This window comes from Rosa chinensis, chromosome 3 (assembly GCF_002994745.2).
Source record: "Rosa chinensis cultivar Old Blush chromosome 3, RchiOBHm-V2, whole genome shotgun sequence".
In the NCBI taxonomy this organism is placed as follows: Eukaryota; Viridiplantae; Streptophyta; class Magnoliopsida; order Rosales; family Rosaceae; genus Rosa; species Rosa chinensis.
The window spans coordinates 25,423,224-25,440,677 of record NC_037090.1 but is presented as its reverse complement, the minus strand read 5'-3'; the positions used below and the strand labels follow the sequence as shown (position 1 = coordinate 25,440,677).

General features: G+C 37.5%; 2 protein-coding genes and 1 long non-coding RNA gene across 6 annotated transcripts; 1 reads left to right on the top strand and 2 right to left on the bottom strand.

Moving 5' to 3' along the window:
- Positions 1-1,158: 1,158 nt before the first annotated feature.
- LOC112193251 (probable protein phosphatase 2C 51) lies at positions 1,159-3,944 on the bottom strand. Its single transcript, XM_024333327.2, has 7 exons — positions 3,331-3,944; positions 2,971-3,220; positions 2,777-2,882; positions 2,522-2,663; positions 2,150-2,417; positions 1,632-2,002; positions 1,159-1,525 (listed from the first exon to the last, which is right to left on the bottom strand). The coding sequence occupies exons 1-7, from the start codon at positions 3,608-3,610 to the stop codon at positions 1,500-1,502; spliced, it is 1,443 nt and encodes a 480-aa protein (XP_024189095.1). The 5' UTR covers positions 3,611-3,944; the 3' UTR covers positions 1,159-1,499.
- Positions 3,945-4,599: 655 nt separating this feature from the next.
- On the top strand, positions 4,600-7,116 carry LOC112195206 (UPF0481 protein At3g47200). The gene is made up of 2 exons (XM_024335574.2): positions 4,600-4,779; positions 5,238-7,116. The coding sequence occupies exons 1-2, from the start codon at positions 4,690-4,692 to the stop codon at positions 6,735-6,737; spliced, it is 1,590 nt and encodes a 529-aa protein (XP_024191342.1). The 5' UTR covers positions 4,600-4,689; the 3' UTR covers positions 6,738-7,116.
- Positions 7,117-10,657: 3,541 nt separating this feature from the next.
- Positions 10,658-14,366, bottom strand: LOC112191513. 4 transcript variants are annotated; one of them, XR_002932987.2, is made up of 7 exons: positions 14,039-14,366; positions 13,699-13,952; positions 12,183-12,325; positions 12,009-12,084; positions 11,585-11,744; positions 11,256-11,321; positions 10,658-10,977 (listed from the first exon to the last, which is right to left on the bottom strand). It is a non-coding gene; the product is annotated as an uncharacterized LOC112191513 (long non-coding RNA). The 4 variants fall into 4 exon arrangements; XR_005808425.1 differs by lacking the exon at positions 12,009-12,084 and having other exon boundaries at positions 11,210-11,321; positions 14,039-14,365; XR_002932986.2 differs by lacking the exon at positions 12,009-12,084 and having other exon boundaries at positions 14,039-14,364.
- Between the last annotated feature and the right edge of the window lie 3,088 nt (positions 14,367-17,454).

Genomic DNA, 17,454 nt, shown 5'->3' with positions numbered 1-17,454 from the left:
GGGGTTTTGTTAAAGTGAAGTGTTGGGGGGTGGTGGAGGGGTGGGGCTGGGTGGTAGTAATCAATATACATGGGACGGTGCGAAAAAAGAGCGAAAGCCAACGGGGCAAAACTGACTTGAGATGATGCCGGCGTGTTTTTCTCACGTGCGGTCACATCCCACACTTGTCCTTCTCCACGTTTCTTTCGAATTTTCCATTTTGACCTAACTGAACTGGTCATCCTTCCTCGACTAGTGTCGTGAAACCCATAACTGCCGGCCAACCTCCGTACAACGTGCTCGCTCCTCATCTTCCAACTTAGACCCAGTCTTCTATATAACATTTTCTTCTTTTTAAGAACTTGATCTCACAATCCTTGTAACATTATGTTTTAGAGTAATGAGAGCTCGACTCGCTGCTTCAAACACGAGTGAAATTCAAGTTGTTAAAACTTCACGTCTAACATTATGATGATGATGGAAGGGGAGGAGGAAGAGTCTGATTCTCATAAAGAAATACATGGTCCTTCAAGAGAACATCGCAAGTTATGTCGTATTTCTTATCGAATGAATCATATTACAAATGCTACAAAGCTAGTTGCACTTTGAGCTGTAGCATCAATGTAGTTTAAAGCAAATATGAAAACCACATTAACACGAATGTCTCTTCGTTAGTAAGAGTATTTGATCGCATCTTACACAGCAATTTTCTTCGCATAATTATTGATGAATTTAAGACTTAAACCGAGATGAAAATCACAGAAAGACGAAAGAATATATTGTTACTTTGCTAGAGGCCTAAAGTGATCATACATGGTAAGACCCATTATTAAGAGAGCAATTGGGATCCAATTAGAGATCTTTATCCATGTGAACATCTTTCCTTTTAGGCCGGTCATCATGGCTAATTTGGTCCCTCATGTATGTGCTAAAAGAAACTCTTTTCTTCTCCATAACCCTTTTTTAAAGTATGGCCACCTAATTAGCTACTCAGTTTGCTATGTATTGAACCCATAAAATTTCTGGGTGAGAGAGTTCATTAGACATGCTTCTCTGTTTATAAAACTTGTGAGCCATGCCTTGTTTCCTTTCATAGAGTCATAATTCATGGGTCCTTATATTATCTAAACTTAAAGTACCCAATGAAAAGTGTAGCTAAAGCAAAAATGGGGAACGTTCTTGAAATTAATAATGACCTGTATTACCAAAAGCATAACTAAATTCTGACCTGTAAAAGAAGAAAATAAATGATACGACATTCAAGTTCTAGTGATACTAGAAAATATTTCACCTTCTAATTTTTAATCTCTATATATGTATATGTTAGTGATGTATAGTGTAGCTGTCTGTAGTGGACCTGGAATAGATACAACATTCCAGCATCTATTGATTACCGATGTGCCTCTCTCTTTTACTTGTGGCTATCCCAGTTCAATACCATTTGGCATAAAAGCTTACTTTTAAAATGGCAATGATGATTCGATTCAAGGCTTTACCAGTAACCTTCCATTGCTGTTTGGTCATAACTCATAATTGAAGTCATTAGCTGATCAAGGTAAGAGAAGTAATTGTTAATCGATTAGGAAACAAACAATCACCAAAGGACTATATGCAATGATGTTGAGTTGTTCTATAGTTTGATTTAGACTCACCTGTGCACTCATCAGTGGAACTTTGTAGTCCTAATGCTTCACAGTTTCTGTCCCTCTCTGAAACTGATCCTTCCATGAAAAAACTTTCAAAAAACCAAGTAGATATCATTGGAACGACAACAGCTGCCACATTATCCATGCTGCCCTTGTCGAGTGCAGCATTCACGATGCAGTTGGCTAATGAGTATGAACAAGGCGAGGAAGAGAACTCCGATCTCCTAGAATCATAACTCCGAGCTTCCCACAATAAATCACAAACATCCTGCAGACTCTGCTTCTCAAAAACTCCATCAGATGCAGCAACGAGATAGGTATCGTTTACAGTCAGGGGTTGCCAGTCGGTCAACTCTGGTGTAGATATAACGCCGAAACTGATGACAGTTGAGTGCAAAAATTGAATTGAGTAAACAACTTGAGACAATAAGTGTAATTGAACACACCTAAGTAAATGAGAAGGGGCTCTTTCAAAAATACTACAGGATCAAAAGAGGAAATGATACTTTATTTCTTACCCTTACCTTTTGAAGGAAATATCGCCAATAGATCTGGAAATAGCCAGCTGACCATTTACTCGAGGCACACCACCCAATTCCACATAGCCACCAGCAGTTTCCACGCGGAATTTTTCATCATCTCTGTCTGGATGATGATCTCTCGTCAATTCCTTAACAGAAAGCTGCACCAACCCAGAGGAGGAGGAAGCCAATTCAAAGTTTTTCTTATAGTTTCCTAAGGGAGATGATATGGCACCATTACGCCTTTCCCGCCTGTATCTCAAATAAGCGGCTGCAATAAATATCCAAGCACAAGACAATAAATAAATGTTACCCAAAAAGTAATGTGCTTTAAAACAGTAAACAGCTCCATTCCGAGATTAAAATCCTTCTTACCTTTAGCCTCTGCAGGAGATTGAAATTTTTCTGAGCACAGAAAAGCCTTTGAGTCTCCAATATTGGCAACTAAAATATGGCCATCAGCAAGTAATATAATCGAGGCTGTAGTACCAGATACAAGATTTTTCCAAGATGCTTCCTTCATATTTCAAATAGGAAAAACATTAACACAACGGTAAAAAGACAGAAGATCATGCTCAACTATTTGAACCACGCATAGAAACACCAAATTAATTAGTACATTTAACATACCATAGAAAATTTTGCATCAATATCATGAACTGCTCTCAACAATGCTTCTTTCAAAATATCAAAATGACGCGAATCATCAAACTTTGCTTTCAAAGAAGGATTAAACCTGAGAGAAATCATCATAAAACTCAACAACTTTTACCCCCAAAACCTTCTTTGACATGGCATTGAGGCAAAAACATATAGAAATGCACCTTGCAACATCCAATTGATACGATCGGAATACACCATTTGAAGTATAAAGTTCTCCACCAGTTTGCAATATTTCTGTTCTTGAATATTTATTCGATGCATCAGAATAATAAGGTGAATCAAGAAGAAAATAGGTATGCAAAACGAAATACTCCAATAAAAGCTTTGAGGCCATATCACTGGCTTCAGCACCATTATGCCCATCAAAAACAGCCACAATCCCAACTTTAACCTCCTTAATCCCTAATTCACCTGCTCAATCGCAATGTCAATTCAGTAATTTCTTAGCAATACTGCAAATTTGACCCAATTAATTAAGCCAAGAATTGAATGAAGCAAATAACCAGCCCCAAATTCATTACCAGGAAATGGAATACGAAGGTCGAGAGCGCAAAGAGCACGATCCTCGAGGCGGTTTCTCCGACCTCGACGCACGGCGGTCTGGCAACGCTGGAGGGAATCGGCGCGCTTCCAGCGAGGGCATTTTGGGGATTGGAAAACCGCGGGAGCACCGCCTTGTTCGTAAAGCGTCAAACACGTCGACGACGACTCGTCGTAAGAGGCTGCCGACGTCGTCGTAATTAGGGCTAGTATTAAGGAAAAACAGATTAGGCGAACTCCGGAGGAGCTGTCTTCTTCCATGGTGCTCTGGTACCATGCCGCCTCGTGAGATTCGTTATAAGCAAAATTGGGGAAGGAAGAAAATTGAAGGGGGTTACTGTTTTGGAGTTTGGTAACTCATTTCGTGGAATGTCCTAAAAGATGAGGTTTTTCCATGTTTGCGTTGGGTTATAGGAAGGGAGGGATGGAACCAGGACTTCTGGTTAGCGCGGGAAATTGGTGGGTTGTGGACTTGTGGGTGTGGTGGTTGAGAGAGGCTGCCCAATTAAGCCCACGATTGAAATCGGAAGTCCGTTCGGGTTTCAATTTGAATCGGTTGAGAATTGGTGAGGTCAAATTGGACTCCGTTAGAGCAAGTCCACCCGTTAATGTTGGCAGATCAATACTATTCACTACTTTTTGTCTTTTATTTCTACCATTAAGGTTGCCATGTCAGATACTGTTCACAAAAGGTCACCGAATGTCAGTTGGCAGATCAAGAAATTGACCCAGAGTGACCTGCCAATTGACATTCGATGACCTTTTGTGAATAGTATCTGACATGGCAACCTAAATGGTAGAAATGAAAGGCAAAAAGCAATGAATAGTATTGACCTGCCAACCTCAACGGGTGGATTTACTCTTAGGCAATCGAGATTGACCGGATCTCCGACAGGTTTCTATATAATTTGTCAAATTTTTTCATGAGTGTATTTTTTGACTTTGGAATGCGTTAACTTTGACTGAGACTTCTCAGGATGCTATAGAGGCGTATCTAGCTGATATTGACGAAGTGTCTAGGCCACGAAGATCCGAGAGCTCCCACAAAGACTCAAAGAGTGTAACATATTTCAATATTGAAACAGGCCATAACGTATTTCAAAAAAGAATAGGCCATAACATTGATATGCAAGTTAAAGTCATATGAAAAAAACAGAAAAAAAAAATGGCATGACAACCGAAAGTCAATCGCTGCTTCCACTTATTGAATACAGTCGTGAATGATTTGAGTACCGTGTCAGCGTGTCTCAAATGTCAGTTGAATTGGGATAGGGAGGCGAGTTGGCGAGACTGAGAATAGTCTTTATGATAACTTTTTTTTTTTTGGCAAAGTAGTCTTTATGATACTTGGCCATTCACTTTTGTCTTTTGGCAAGCTTAGATCGATGGCGGACGGTATTGATCAAGAGCTTGTGGACTTCGAAAGTCTGGTAATTCATCTATCTCTCTCTGTCTTTCTACTTGTCTATCTGGATATATGAGTATGACTATCTATATATATGTATAATTTGAAGTTTTGAACTACAAAATGGATTTTCGATATGTATGTTACTTCAAAAAGGATCTAATTAAAGAGACACAATTGGCTTGCCGGGTTCTGCTCGTTATTTATTTGCTGGTAACTTGGAGTCCAAACCTACTAATTTCCCTGGGATCAGTTAAAAGAAAGCTTAGCCAACAGCATTTGGTCTAATGCTAATATTACTCTTTAATTTTTTTTAAAAGAAGATTACTCTTTATTGTTTGCATCAGATGATTCAGATCTATATGTTAATTACATACACATATAGAACAGTACTGATATATATGCCTATATGGTGGTGTTGGTACAATTCACTCTCTGTATGTGGTTTGTTTTCCTCATCTCCTGTTCCTTTTACATGAACAGCACGAAACCGTCAGCATTGGATCCTTTATACATAAACAGCCAGAGAGCGAGATAAGCTTTACCCAAAAGATGTATCGAAAGAAACTTAAGTGGACCACCGAAATCGAAGAAAAGCTCCACAATGTGCGGCCGTGGAACTTGGGCATCTACAGAGTTCCAAATAGACTTCGTCAAGTTAATGAGGATGCCTACAGCCCTCATGTTGTCTCCATCGGTCCTTTCCATCGACACAAGCCTAACCTAGTAGCCATGAGAGAGCACAAGTTGCGTTATGCACTATATTTCTTTAAGCAAGCACAAGAAATAGCACAAAAACGAGCTCTAAGTTTCAGCTTTGGATCGCGCGAGTCTTCCGAATGCATGAGAGAGTGGGCGACTGCTATTTATGATTCGGACGCAGAGGTTCGTGGAAGCTACGCTGAAGATATGAGCAACATTGATCAGGAGGAACTAGCAGAAATAATGTTGGTCGATGGTTGCTTCATATTAGAACTTTTCATCAGGTTTTACCTATACGTGCACGGGAAGTTAGAAGGCCCTGAATCTGATCCAATTCTAGAAAGTGCTTGGATGATTGCAGATCTACGGCACGATCTGTCATTGCTTGAAAACCAAATCCCCTTATTTATTATACATGATTTGTATGATGCTATCAGTGGTCATCAGATTCTTGTCGACAATGATTTGCCTCCGCCACATGGTCTTGCTCTTCATTTCTTTCAACCTGTGAGCCTCAAGGCAATCATTGTAACAGAGTGGAGACATGAGCACAAGCATTTGCTGGATATCTTGCACAAGTTCTATTTCCTTCCGACTAAAACTACGGACTTGTCTATGAGGCTCAATATGGAATTGATCCCTGAGGAGCAGCGTCTTAGGGCAGTCCAAAAGAATAAAGTATGGGGATTCAACTATTGTGCCTCCGAACTTTTGGAATCTGGAGTTGAGTTTGGCATTGGCTCCAGCCAGGACCAGTTGCTGGACATAACTTTCCGTGAGGGAGTAATCAGAATTCCGCCACTGTTTATTGACGAGACGACGAGTTCATTGTTGAGGAACCTGATTGCTTATGAGCAATGCAGTCTTAGTAGCACGCATGGCGTTACATCATATGCCTGCCTCATGAAGAGTCTCATCGATTCCTCGCGGGATAGCAATCTGCTTCAGGAGAAGGGGATAACAAAATATCACCACTGGATTGGAGGTGAAGATGAATATTTGACTCAAATATTCAGAAGCATACTAGATGAAGTTGTTGTCAAGGAATTCCATTTTAGAACCTTGTGCGATGAAGTGAATGAATACTGTACGTCCTGGTTTCATCTGAGAAAACTCAAAGTATTTCTGAGGGTGCGGATTCAAAGATATAGGAAGCTCCTTTTCAGCACTTATTTTTCTTCTCCATGGAGTTTCATATCATTCATGGCAGCGCTCACCATTCTCCTTCTCACATCTTTGCAGACATACTATTCCATACACACAGCTCGTAATATCAATTAAGTATGTATCTGTTTTAAGTATCTCGATCATATATGCAACATTCCAGCATGTCTTGAGCATCCACAAGATCCATTACTACAACACTGTTTCATCAACAAAACCAAATTCCACTTCAATACCATTTGGCAGAAAAGCTTACTGTTATAATGATAATCATGATTTGAGTTCAGGGCGTTACCAGTAAACTCCCATGAATTGAAGTCATTAGCAGATAAAGGTACGAAAAGTAATTGTAACCGATTAGGAAACAAACATTAACCACCAAAGGACTGCTATATGCAATGATGTCGAGTTGTATGTTCTATAGTTTGATTTAGACTCACCTGAGCATTCATCAGTGGAGCTCTGTATTCCTAATGCAGTAATGCTTCACAGCTTCTATCCCTCTCCAAATTAAACTGATCTTTCCATCAGAAAATTTTCAAAAAACCTAGTAGATATCAATGGAACGACAACAGCTGCCACATTATTCATACTACCCTTTTCAAGTGCAGTATTCACAATGCAGTCGGCTAATGAGTGCAAAAATTGAATTGAGTAGACAATTTGAGACTAGATGTGTAATTGAACACACCTAACTAAATGAAAAGGGCTTCTTTCAATAGTACTACATGTAAGATCAAATATGGACATAACACATATCATCATAAAGTAATTGATGATTAGCTTAATATCAATCCTAGTTTAACATGGATACAAACAGTAAATCAATACTTGTAACTTAATGAAGCAGTGTATCTATTCATTAAGGTAAGTAATCCTATTCTTAGTCTGCAAGAAAGATTACAATGAAGTGTTACATTAAGAATCTAACTAGGAAACCTAAACCGATATGGATAGCTTTAATGGGAAGCTTCTTGAGGGTTAAGTCTCCTATATATACAGATGAATTGGTCCCTGATTACTACCGACGTTTTGCATATTGTTCTGTCCATTGAGAAGCTAGTTGGTAAGTAACAGAAGGCCATATTCAGTGTTCGTGTTTGTAGCATAAGATGGAATCCATGCCAGTGATTGCTGAAGGTAAGCCTTAACCCCTTTTATGATTGTGTGCATATATTGTGAGCATGTATATGGTTTTTAACAATTGGTATCAGAGCATAGGCTCACATATATCAAAATCGTTTTAGGGTTTTGCAAAACAAATACAAAAAAAAAAAAAAAAGGTTTTTGCTTTTCGGGTCAAGTAACTGACCAAGTCACTGACCATGTAACTGGTCATGTAACTTATCAAAGTAAGTTACTTAAGTCGATTGCTGCATCTGGTTAATTATCAAATTCACGCTTCCGCTGTGATTTTTAGCAGCAAATTGGGGAAAAAGCAAAAATAGGTTTTTCTATGGAAATTGATTTCTATTCATAGCATGATAATTGAATTTCGATTGTGCTCAAGAACACTAGTTGCATTCCCGGCGTGCGTTAGGTTAGAGTAGATGGTGACCGGATGAAATTTACAATTTCTTGATTGTTCTGTGGTTTCTTGGAATCGAAACAATTTTGATTGTGCTTGAATATGCATGATGAATTGATTGATGATATGGTATTGTATCTGTGATTGTGTAAAATTGCATGAAGAACAAAAATCTCCCAGAATTTGTTTACACAATTAAAATTGACAGATACGAGAGCTTAATTTTCTTACAAAGATGAATCTGGGTAGAATATAAAGTTAAAAGCTCATGAGTTTTGTGGTTTTCTGTTGGCATAAGTGATTATGATGCACAAAGCATTCTTCATTGATGTTGGCAGAAAACAATGATCAGGTCACTGACCATGTAACTGGTCATGTCACTGACCATGTAACTGGTCAGGTCACTGACCATGTAACTGGTCAGGTCACTGACCATGTAACTGGTCATGTCACTGACCACGTAACTGGTCAGGTCACTGACCATGTAACTGATCGAGTAACAAAACTGAAATTGTGTTTTGTGTTTTAAAACTATGCTTCAGTTTTATCTTCCAAAGAAGTGGTCAAGTATGGTTTTAGAATACAAAACAGCAATATGCGTGCTTGATGAAAATAAATACGGATACTTAGAAATTTTTCTTCTGTCTAAAGATGTGGATAAATTTCTTTGGATAACTTGTTTTCATTGAACATGGTATATTGATAAAGAACTCCAGGATGTTATGCTTCTGCTCAAAAGTGTTGCTTAACATTATTTTTGGTTATGGACTGATATGAATGCAAGTATGGATTGTTTAGGTTTTCTGTATGTTCTTGTTTTGGTTGCTTAAAGCTAAATAAAACACAGAAAACTTAAAGTTATTTTCTTTACAAATTGAGAACTCACACGAATTTTTGTTTTGCTCCTTAGGTAACTCTTACATGAACTTGAACAGTGTCTTGATGCTAACTGGAACCAACTATAGAGCTTGGCTAGATTCTGTAGAGAACTATATGGGAATGCATGAGAACATAGACTATTGCTTCACTGAGGACAAACCTGAAGAGTTAACTGAAAACAGCACTAAGAAGGAAACTGATCTTTACAAGAAGTGGCATAGATCCAATAGAATGGCTAAGAACCTCATTCGTACCTCTATGTCCAAGACTGTCAGAGGAAGTATAGAAGAACCTGAGCTAGCATCAGATTTTTTGGAACTCATTGGTGCTAAGTTTAAAGAAAGTGAAAAGGCAGAAGCTGCTAGGCTAACCAAGGAGTTTCATGATTTGAAGTACATGGGTTTAGGGGGAGTTAGAGAGCATATTATGAAGATGATCAATATAAATGGCAGACTCAGGGAGCTCTTGATGGGGGTTAGGGATGAGCAGGTAGTGCATTATGCACTACATTCCTTGCCTAACAGTTTTAGTCATCTTAGGACCAGTTACAACTCTCAAAAGGGAAACTGGACTCTAGATGAACTTATATCCATCTGTGTGGATGAAGAATCTAGGATCAAGGAAGAAAAGGAACCTGCTACAACCATTAACCTCATTGAGAAGCCTAAAAGGAAAAAGCCCCAAAATAAGCTCAAGCCTATCAAAGCCATAACTAAGAGTTCAACAGCTGCAGTGGCCAAGGAAAATAGGCTATTTAGGTTCAAGTGCTACTTTTGCAAAAGAGTAGGACACATCACTACACCAATTTTTCAATCAGACGACAGTTTTTCACTGTCGTCTGATTATATACTTTGCTGTTGTCTATCTCAATGCCGTCTGATACATGAATCAGACAATACCACAAAACTGTCGTCTGATAATATTTAGTACAACAGCAGTTACTATCCTGTCTGTTGTCTGAACACCAAGAAGAACAACAGCGGCTTATATACTTACTATTGTCTAAAGGTGTTCCAGACAACAGAGGCTTATATGCTTGCTGTTGTCTGAAGGCTTGATCAGACAATAGGGACTTATATGTTTGCTGTTGTCTGAAGGCTTGGTCAGACAACAGGGGCTTATATGCTTGCTGTTGTCTGAAGGCTTGGTCAGACAATATGTACTTGCAAATTCCATTGTCCATCCATTATTGATACTATAGATTTCTCCAAAAAACTGTTGTTTGTTGTTTTGCTGGACAATGACTTTCTCGTTCTTTTAGTCCTTACTAGCAACGACGCCCGCGCGATGCTACGGGTATATTATTCATGCATTATAAGACAGCGATAACAAACATTGATGCATTTTTTTTTTTTTTTTTTGAGAACAGAACATATCCATTAATCAATCACGCTTACAATGGGGGGGACATAAACCTAAACCCCAAGAAACCATGGTTACAGAGACCATCAGGCCAAAGGGCCCAAACTCTAACCACCAAACGCCCATCTCCAAGGCTACCTTGAACATTTGACCCCGAAAATTCCAGTAAAATCTTATAATCAACCGCCAAGAAAGCAGCGTCCTCTTCATTATTGATGCATTATTATATAGCTAAATATATAAATTATAATTCATAATAAAGTATCAATTATAATTCAATAATTGTTGGCTTACTTCCATGTTGGATATGTAATATAACTTCGATATAGAAAAGACTCTTTATATGTAATGTAACTCTGATATAGAAAATACATTAACTCATCTGCAAGGTCAGACTTGTTTACAAACATAAAAAATTTAATCTCATATAAACTATGATGAGAAGTACATAAGCCTCTCAACTTGCTTCCTTCTCGCATTCACTTGCTTTGTGCAATCAGCAAGGCACTTTGTTCATGCCATCCACCTAATAAGCACACCAGACAGTAACATTCGAGCCTGGATTTTGAGCAAACTGGGTAAGAACACCTGCACAGCAATATACAATTAGATGAATTAAAATGGAAGCTTCTTTATATGACTTGCTAACAATTCATATCTCACACTGAAATTTCATCCATATATCCATATATATTTTACCATCTTTTTCACACATTTCAAATGTATAGTGTGCCCACATGGTAAGATAGTCATGTTTGCTTATCGAAAAGAACTGTGCAAATATCTTATGTGAGTTGATACACTATAGAGCAGAAAATACCAGTTTAATACTAAGTGATAAGTCGCCATTATCTTCCAAAAATTACCTCAAAGCACACAGGTCAATTCCACACAATTGTGTGAATCCTTCAGCACTGTTGAGTAACAACATCCTAAAGCACATAAAGAGATGTTCCAATTTAGACATGGAATGATGTAAAGATTAAAAATAAAGTGTTCGAAGTTAATTTCATTTTATGCATTTCTTTCATCTTTTGAAAATGGTTTTCGTATCCAATTCCTGCGAAATTGCGACTGCCTTAGAATTAGAACAAAACAAACAATAAGCTTCAAGTCAGAGAACAACTCAATTTGTTCTCCTAGACTTTTGACTTATAATATATCTAAATTATTACTGAATTCCCAAAGAAATTACCATCAAGGTGGGATTTATTCGTGAGCAGCTTGTTTCTAGAAACCCCATCACTCATATCAAAGAGGTTGACCATTCTTCCCAGGCATCACGGGAATGGCCTATCAATGTTGTGAGCTTTGCTGCCATGCATCCCCTTCATTTCATCCCGTGTCATCACATACTACATTACAATAATCCCAGTACACAATCACTTTCAATTTCTTTGATTTGTTAAAGCAATAAAACAAATCTGTAGTGAAAGAACTAACAAAGCATTGACAAAAACGACAGCTTCCACCTTAGCAAAGCAGACAAAAAAAAAAACAAAAACAAAAAATTTGAAGCTACCAAGTTCATCATGATTAATAATTACAGAAAGAGGAGCAGGACTTTTTTTTTTCTATTTCACCCCAAAACCAGCACAAACCAGCAAGCTTAAACTTACCCACTTTAAGTTGACCTTTAAGATGTAACTGAATTAGATCAATATCCAACTTTGAATCAGATAAAAATATCATAAACTGTATTAAAAGATAAAAAAAATGGATGAGTTCATAACTATATCAATATACTTGACAGAAGAACTGATCAAGGCAAAACCAAACATCGTAGCACGTACCCGAAATTCAAGGAGTGCAATGCCTAAGGTGGAAGGGTACTGCTAGAGGAGGAGTCCAAGCTGTGCCTCTACAGCTGCTCCCATTCTGCCTGTGCCTGTGCCTGTGGGGCACTGCCGTTTACTATTTTCTCCTTCTCCTTCACCTATATTTCATACATGCAGCAATTAAACAATGAAGTTAAGGGTTACTCTAAATTTTACTTTATTCAAACCATTAACAATTTCCTTCCTTTATTAAATTGGGTTACCCTAAAACAACAAAGGCATCAAATGTGATCTAATTTTGATAACAAAAGTTGATTCAATTAAAAAAAAAAACAATTCTGAGGGTGTTACATTATCATACAAAAAGATCAAATTCAAAAAAGAAATTGTGTGCGAAGAAGTCAAATAAGTACAGTAGCCAGAAGAGAAATTAAGTGTTACAGGAACACACAATAAATTATCAATCTTGGTTAAGAAAATTCAGAAACTAATGTCAAGCTGTATGCAGAACAATCCTCTAAAATATCATCTCAGCTTTTAATATATTTTGTTAGGTACCCACCTACAGGTTTTACCAAAATGGTTTTGTGGCCTTCTTTTTGGTGGAGAATATGTTAGTTCACCTTATTGAAATAAGACAGAAACACTAATCTTATTCTACCAATCTTTTTTTTTGGCAACTTATTCAATCAACTCAGCCAATAACAGCAAAAGACCTTTGATCAATTCCAAACATTAATCCAATAGGCAATGGTAATAGTTAATTACAAAGATATTGGTGGTACGGAAAAATTGGCTCAAAGTTAGCTTCAAACCTCTGAACTTGGAAATCAAGAAAGAAATAGCTACTTATTATTCTTAACAACCAAACCTCTTTTCTTTGTCTCCAGTCCAAATCCCCGGTGGCAGGATTTAAACATCATCGGTGGCAATATGGTTATGTAGACCACAGATGAAAAACAATAGAAAAATAATACTAATGATAAAGAAAAAAAAAACAGATAATGATCTTCCCATATACCAATGTTTCCCAAATGGCATCAACCACGTAATATAAACCAAATGATCCGAACACAAGAATTTTCATTTTTAATCCCCATTTAGTTTTCTTGCTGATCCTTTAAAAGATATCACCATCAGATTCTTAAACTCTTCCATATAATTGATAAAGGAAAAATTTAGAGAAAAAAAAAAGAAAGAAAGGAGAAGATCGAGTTAGAACCTGGATAGTCAAAACCCAGGAAAGGTCTAATTAATCAACCCCCCAAGAAAATATCAAACAAATACAAATCTTAGAAATGAAACCCAGAAGCAAGACCCCAAAACTTGTCAAGTTTAGGTTTCTAAAAACTACAATCAATCAGAGATGAGAAAAACAAAAATCAGATTCAAGATTTCACCTCTTGTTTCTTTTTATTCGCAATCACTCATACATATGGAGAAGGAAAAAAACACCCAGAAATTAGATTCAATCTAAAATGAAAATTCATTAACACATAATATGAAACACTCCCAAGAAATCATCTCTTACCAAGACCCAAGAAATCATCTCTGTTTGAAGATAGAGATATACTCAAACGGCTTCTAATAATTTTCCGTTGTTTCCTCCAAGTCCAGAAATCTCAAGGTTAGAAATCCATTTAATCCAAATCAACTAATCTGAATCCAAAATTCGAAACTAGACTTCTTACCTTTCTGCCTCTGAACCATCACGTATTCATAAGTCATAACCACTCTTCCTCTGCTTCAGTACTCAAACTTTTCCATTCAAGACCCACAAGACCTCTAAATTCAGAAAAAATGCAAATCAAAATTCATAATCTTTAGAACTGAAGCTTCGATTTTGACAAAAAGGAGAGTTCAAAGCTTACTGAATCAAAGTGGTGGTGGAGCTATTGCGAGATCGCGGCCGGAAATTGACGAAGGAAAGGGAGCAGTAGCAGCAGCAGCAGTAGCGCGGCTTGGAGGGTCGCGTGTAGAGGCAAGAGTCGGTACATGGCGGTGCTGGGCTTGGGTTTTGATCATATTGAGGTGCTGGTTCGATTGGTGGTGGCGGTGTCGTGAATTAGTGGCCAAAACTGGTGGTCTCCAGCGATGGCAGGGAGAAATGGAAGGGAGAGAGAACAGAGAATTGGGCGTGCGGCCGAGAGAGAGAGAGAGAGAGAGAGTGCGTGTGTGTGTTGGGTTTCTAGCTAGGGTTAGTTTCTTTAAATACTAGTCCACATTGAAGTCAAATTTTGTCGAACTAATGGAGGGAAATAGTGAAAATTAAAAATTTGACTAGTGTTCAGTAAGGCGCGCCAGCACATTTGAACTAAAACTCAGACAACGTCACTTTTAGTACATTGTTTGAGAGAGAATTGCACAATAGACAACTAAAAAACTGTCGTGTGAATCAAAACAATCAGACGACATCTTTTTCAACCATTGTATTAATAGCAATTGCACAACAGAGAAGTAATAACTGTTGTGTGATTAAAAACAATCAGACGACATCTTTTTTCAACCATTGTGTTAATCAACCTTGAACAACATCGATGTAATAACTGTTGTCTGAATTGATTGATTTAGACAACATCGGAAAAACAACCATTGTCTGATTTACAATTGCACAACAGTAATGTAACAACTGTCGTCTGATTTAAAAATTCAGACGACATAATTTTTTTTGCTGTTGTCTGATTATTTCAGACGACAGTTAAAATGTTTGCTGTCGTCTGATATGTGTTGTCTGATTGAAAAATTGGTGTAGTGCATGAAAAAGGACTACACTGGCTATAAAAATTGGTTAGCCAAAAAGGGTAAGATTTTTTCTAATACAATTTTTTCTTTAGAAATTAATCTTATAAATGTTGAACCACAGCCTTGGTGGATAGATTCAGGCTCACCTATTCATATTACTAATTCTTTGCAGGGATTCATAAGGAGGAGAATCCCAAAAAGTGATGAAGTGAACCTGTGTGTAGGCAATGGCATGAGAGTGGCAGTCAAGGCTATTGGAACCTTAAAGCTCGATTTAGGATTAGGAAAATTGTTAGTTATGGACAATGTTTTTTATGTACCTTCCATGAGAAGGAATTTGGTTTCGGTTTCTCTTTTAGTAAAATCTGGTTGTAGACTTGTTATGGATAGTAATGGAATTCTTATTTCTAAAAAATTCTGTTCAAATTGGTTTTGGTGTTATTATGAATGATTATTTACAGTTAAATTGTTCAATGGCTCAACAAGAAATTTTACTTGTTGAAAATAACACAAACAGTACTAACACTTTAACAGGTGTTAAAAGAACCAAACTAAATGAAAAGTCTGCATTTTTATGGCATAGAAGACTCGGCCATGTTTCAAAAGAGAGACTGAAAATTTTGGTGAAAAACAACATCCTAAATGAACTTGATTTTTCTGATCTAACAGACTGTGTTGAATGCTTTAAGGGAAAAATAACTAATACTAGAAAGAAGACTGCATATAGAAGCCAAAATTTATTAGAACTCATACACACTGATATATGTGGACCATTTAGGCATCAAACTATCTGTGGGAATGTGTATTTTATCACATTCATTGATGACTTTTCTAGATACAGTTATATTTATCTACTTTCAGAAAAGGCACAAGCATTGAAAGCCTTTCAAATCTTTAAGTCTGAGGTAGAAAATCAACTGGAAAAGAAAATCAAAACAGTGAGGTCAGATAGAGGGGGAGAGTTCTATGGAAAGTACACTGAATCCGGCCAACAAAAGGGTCCATTTGCCTTGTTTTTGCAAGACAATGGAATTAAAGCTCAATACACAACACCCTATAATCCACAACAGAATGGTGTTGCAGAGAGAAAGAATAGGATTCTTTTGAACATGGTTAGATGTATGATGTGTACAACTGGTTTGCCTAAATTTCTGTGGGGTGAGGCTTTAAAAACTGCAAATTATATTTGCAATAGGACACCTAGCAAAGCTATAGAAAATACTGCTTTTGAGCTTTGGTGTGGCAGGAAACCTAGTCTTCATCACTGTCATGTTTGGGGATGTCATGCAGAAGTTAGGATTTATAATCCAAGCTTGAATAAACTTGACCCCAAAACTGTTAGTTGCTATTTTATAGGTTATCCAGATAAATCTAAAGGCTATAAATTATATTCTGCTCATCATTCACCTAGAATTTTTGAAACACATCAAGTAAAGTTTCTAAGTGAAAAAGTTCACAATACAAACCTTGAGGATTTAACCTCAGATTTTGAGGAAATTGTGTCAGATGAGAATATAAGTGTAGCATTGCCTTTAGAACAAGATGTAACTGATCATGTCACTGGTCACGTAACTGACCATGTCACTGACCAAGTAACTATACCTGGTCGAGTAACTGGCCAAGTAACTGACCAAGTCACTGATCAAGTCACTGCCCATGTCACTGACCAAGTAACTGTGCCTGGTCAAGTCACTACCCATGTCACTGACCAAGTAACTGTGCCTGGTCAAGTCACTACCCATGTCACTAACCATGTAACTGACCAAGTAACTGTCCCTGGTCAAGTAACTGACCACGTAACTGGTCAAGTAACTGAACCTCACCATCCTCCAGTGGCCCAGCCTAGAAGATCACAGAGAGCAAGAAAACCAACTTATGGGGGGGAAGAGAGTGACTACATTGTTTATCTGCAAGAAGCAGAAATTGAAATGGACTGTGCAGAGGACAATGATCCAACTACATTTAATCAGGCCATTGAAAGTAGTGAATCTCATCAATGGCAGCAAGCAATGGAAGCAGAAATTAATTCCATGAGTAAAAATGCAGTTTGGGAATTAGTTGAACCTGACCCCAACCAGAAGCCTATAGGTTGTAAATGGGTTTTCAAAACCAAAAGAGATGCAAATGGCAACGTAGAGAGACATAAAGCAAGATTAGTTGCCAAAGGTTTTACACAGAAGGAGGGCATTGATTTTACTGAGACTTTTTCTCCAGTTTCTACAAAAGACTCGTTTAGGATAATCATGGCTTTGGTGGCTCATTTTGATATGGAGCTACACCAGATGGATGTTAAAACAGCTTTCTTGAATGGTGAACTAGATGAAGTGATTTATATGAGGCAGCCAGAAGGGTTTGTACAAGCTGGAAATGAAAACTTAGTGTGTAAGTTAAGAAAATCAATTTATGGCCTAAAACAAGCTTCTAGACAGTGGTACAAGAAATTTGATTCTGTGATTTCTACTTTTGGATTTACAGAAAATCTTGTTGATGAGTGTGTTTATTTGAAGACTGTTGGGAACAATTTTATTTTTCTGGTACTCTATGT

Coding starts and splice junctions, on each gene's coding strand:
- LOC112195206 (XM_024335574.2), top strand. CDS start 4,690: ATGATACTTGGCCATTCACTTTTGTCTTTTGGCAAGCTTAGATCGATG. Junction 4,780..5,237: donor TTGTGGACTTCGAAAGTCTG/GTAATTCATCTA, acceptor TTACATGAACAG/CACGAAACCGTCAGCATTGG.
- LOC112193251 (XM_024333327.2), bottom strand. CDS start 3,610: ATGGAAGAAGACAGCTCCTCCGGAGTTCGCCTAATCTGTTTTTCCTTA. Junction 2,883..2,970: donor TATCAATTGGATGTTGCAAG/GTGCATTTCTAT, acceptor GATTTCTCTCAG/GTTTAATCCTTCTTTGAAAG. Junction 2,664..2,776: donor TTGATGCAAAATTTTCTATG/GTATGTTAAATG, acceptor TGAAATATGAAG/GAAGCATCTTGGAAAAATCT.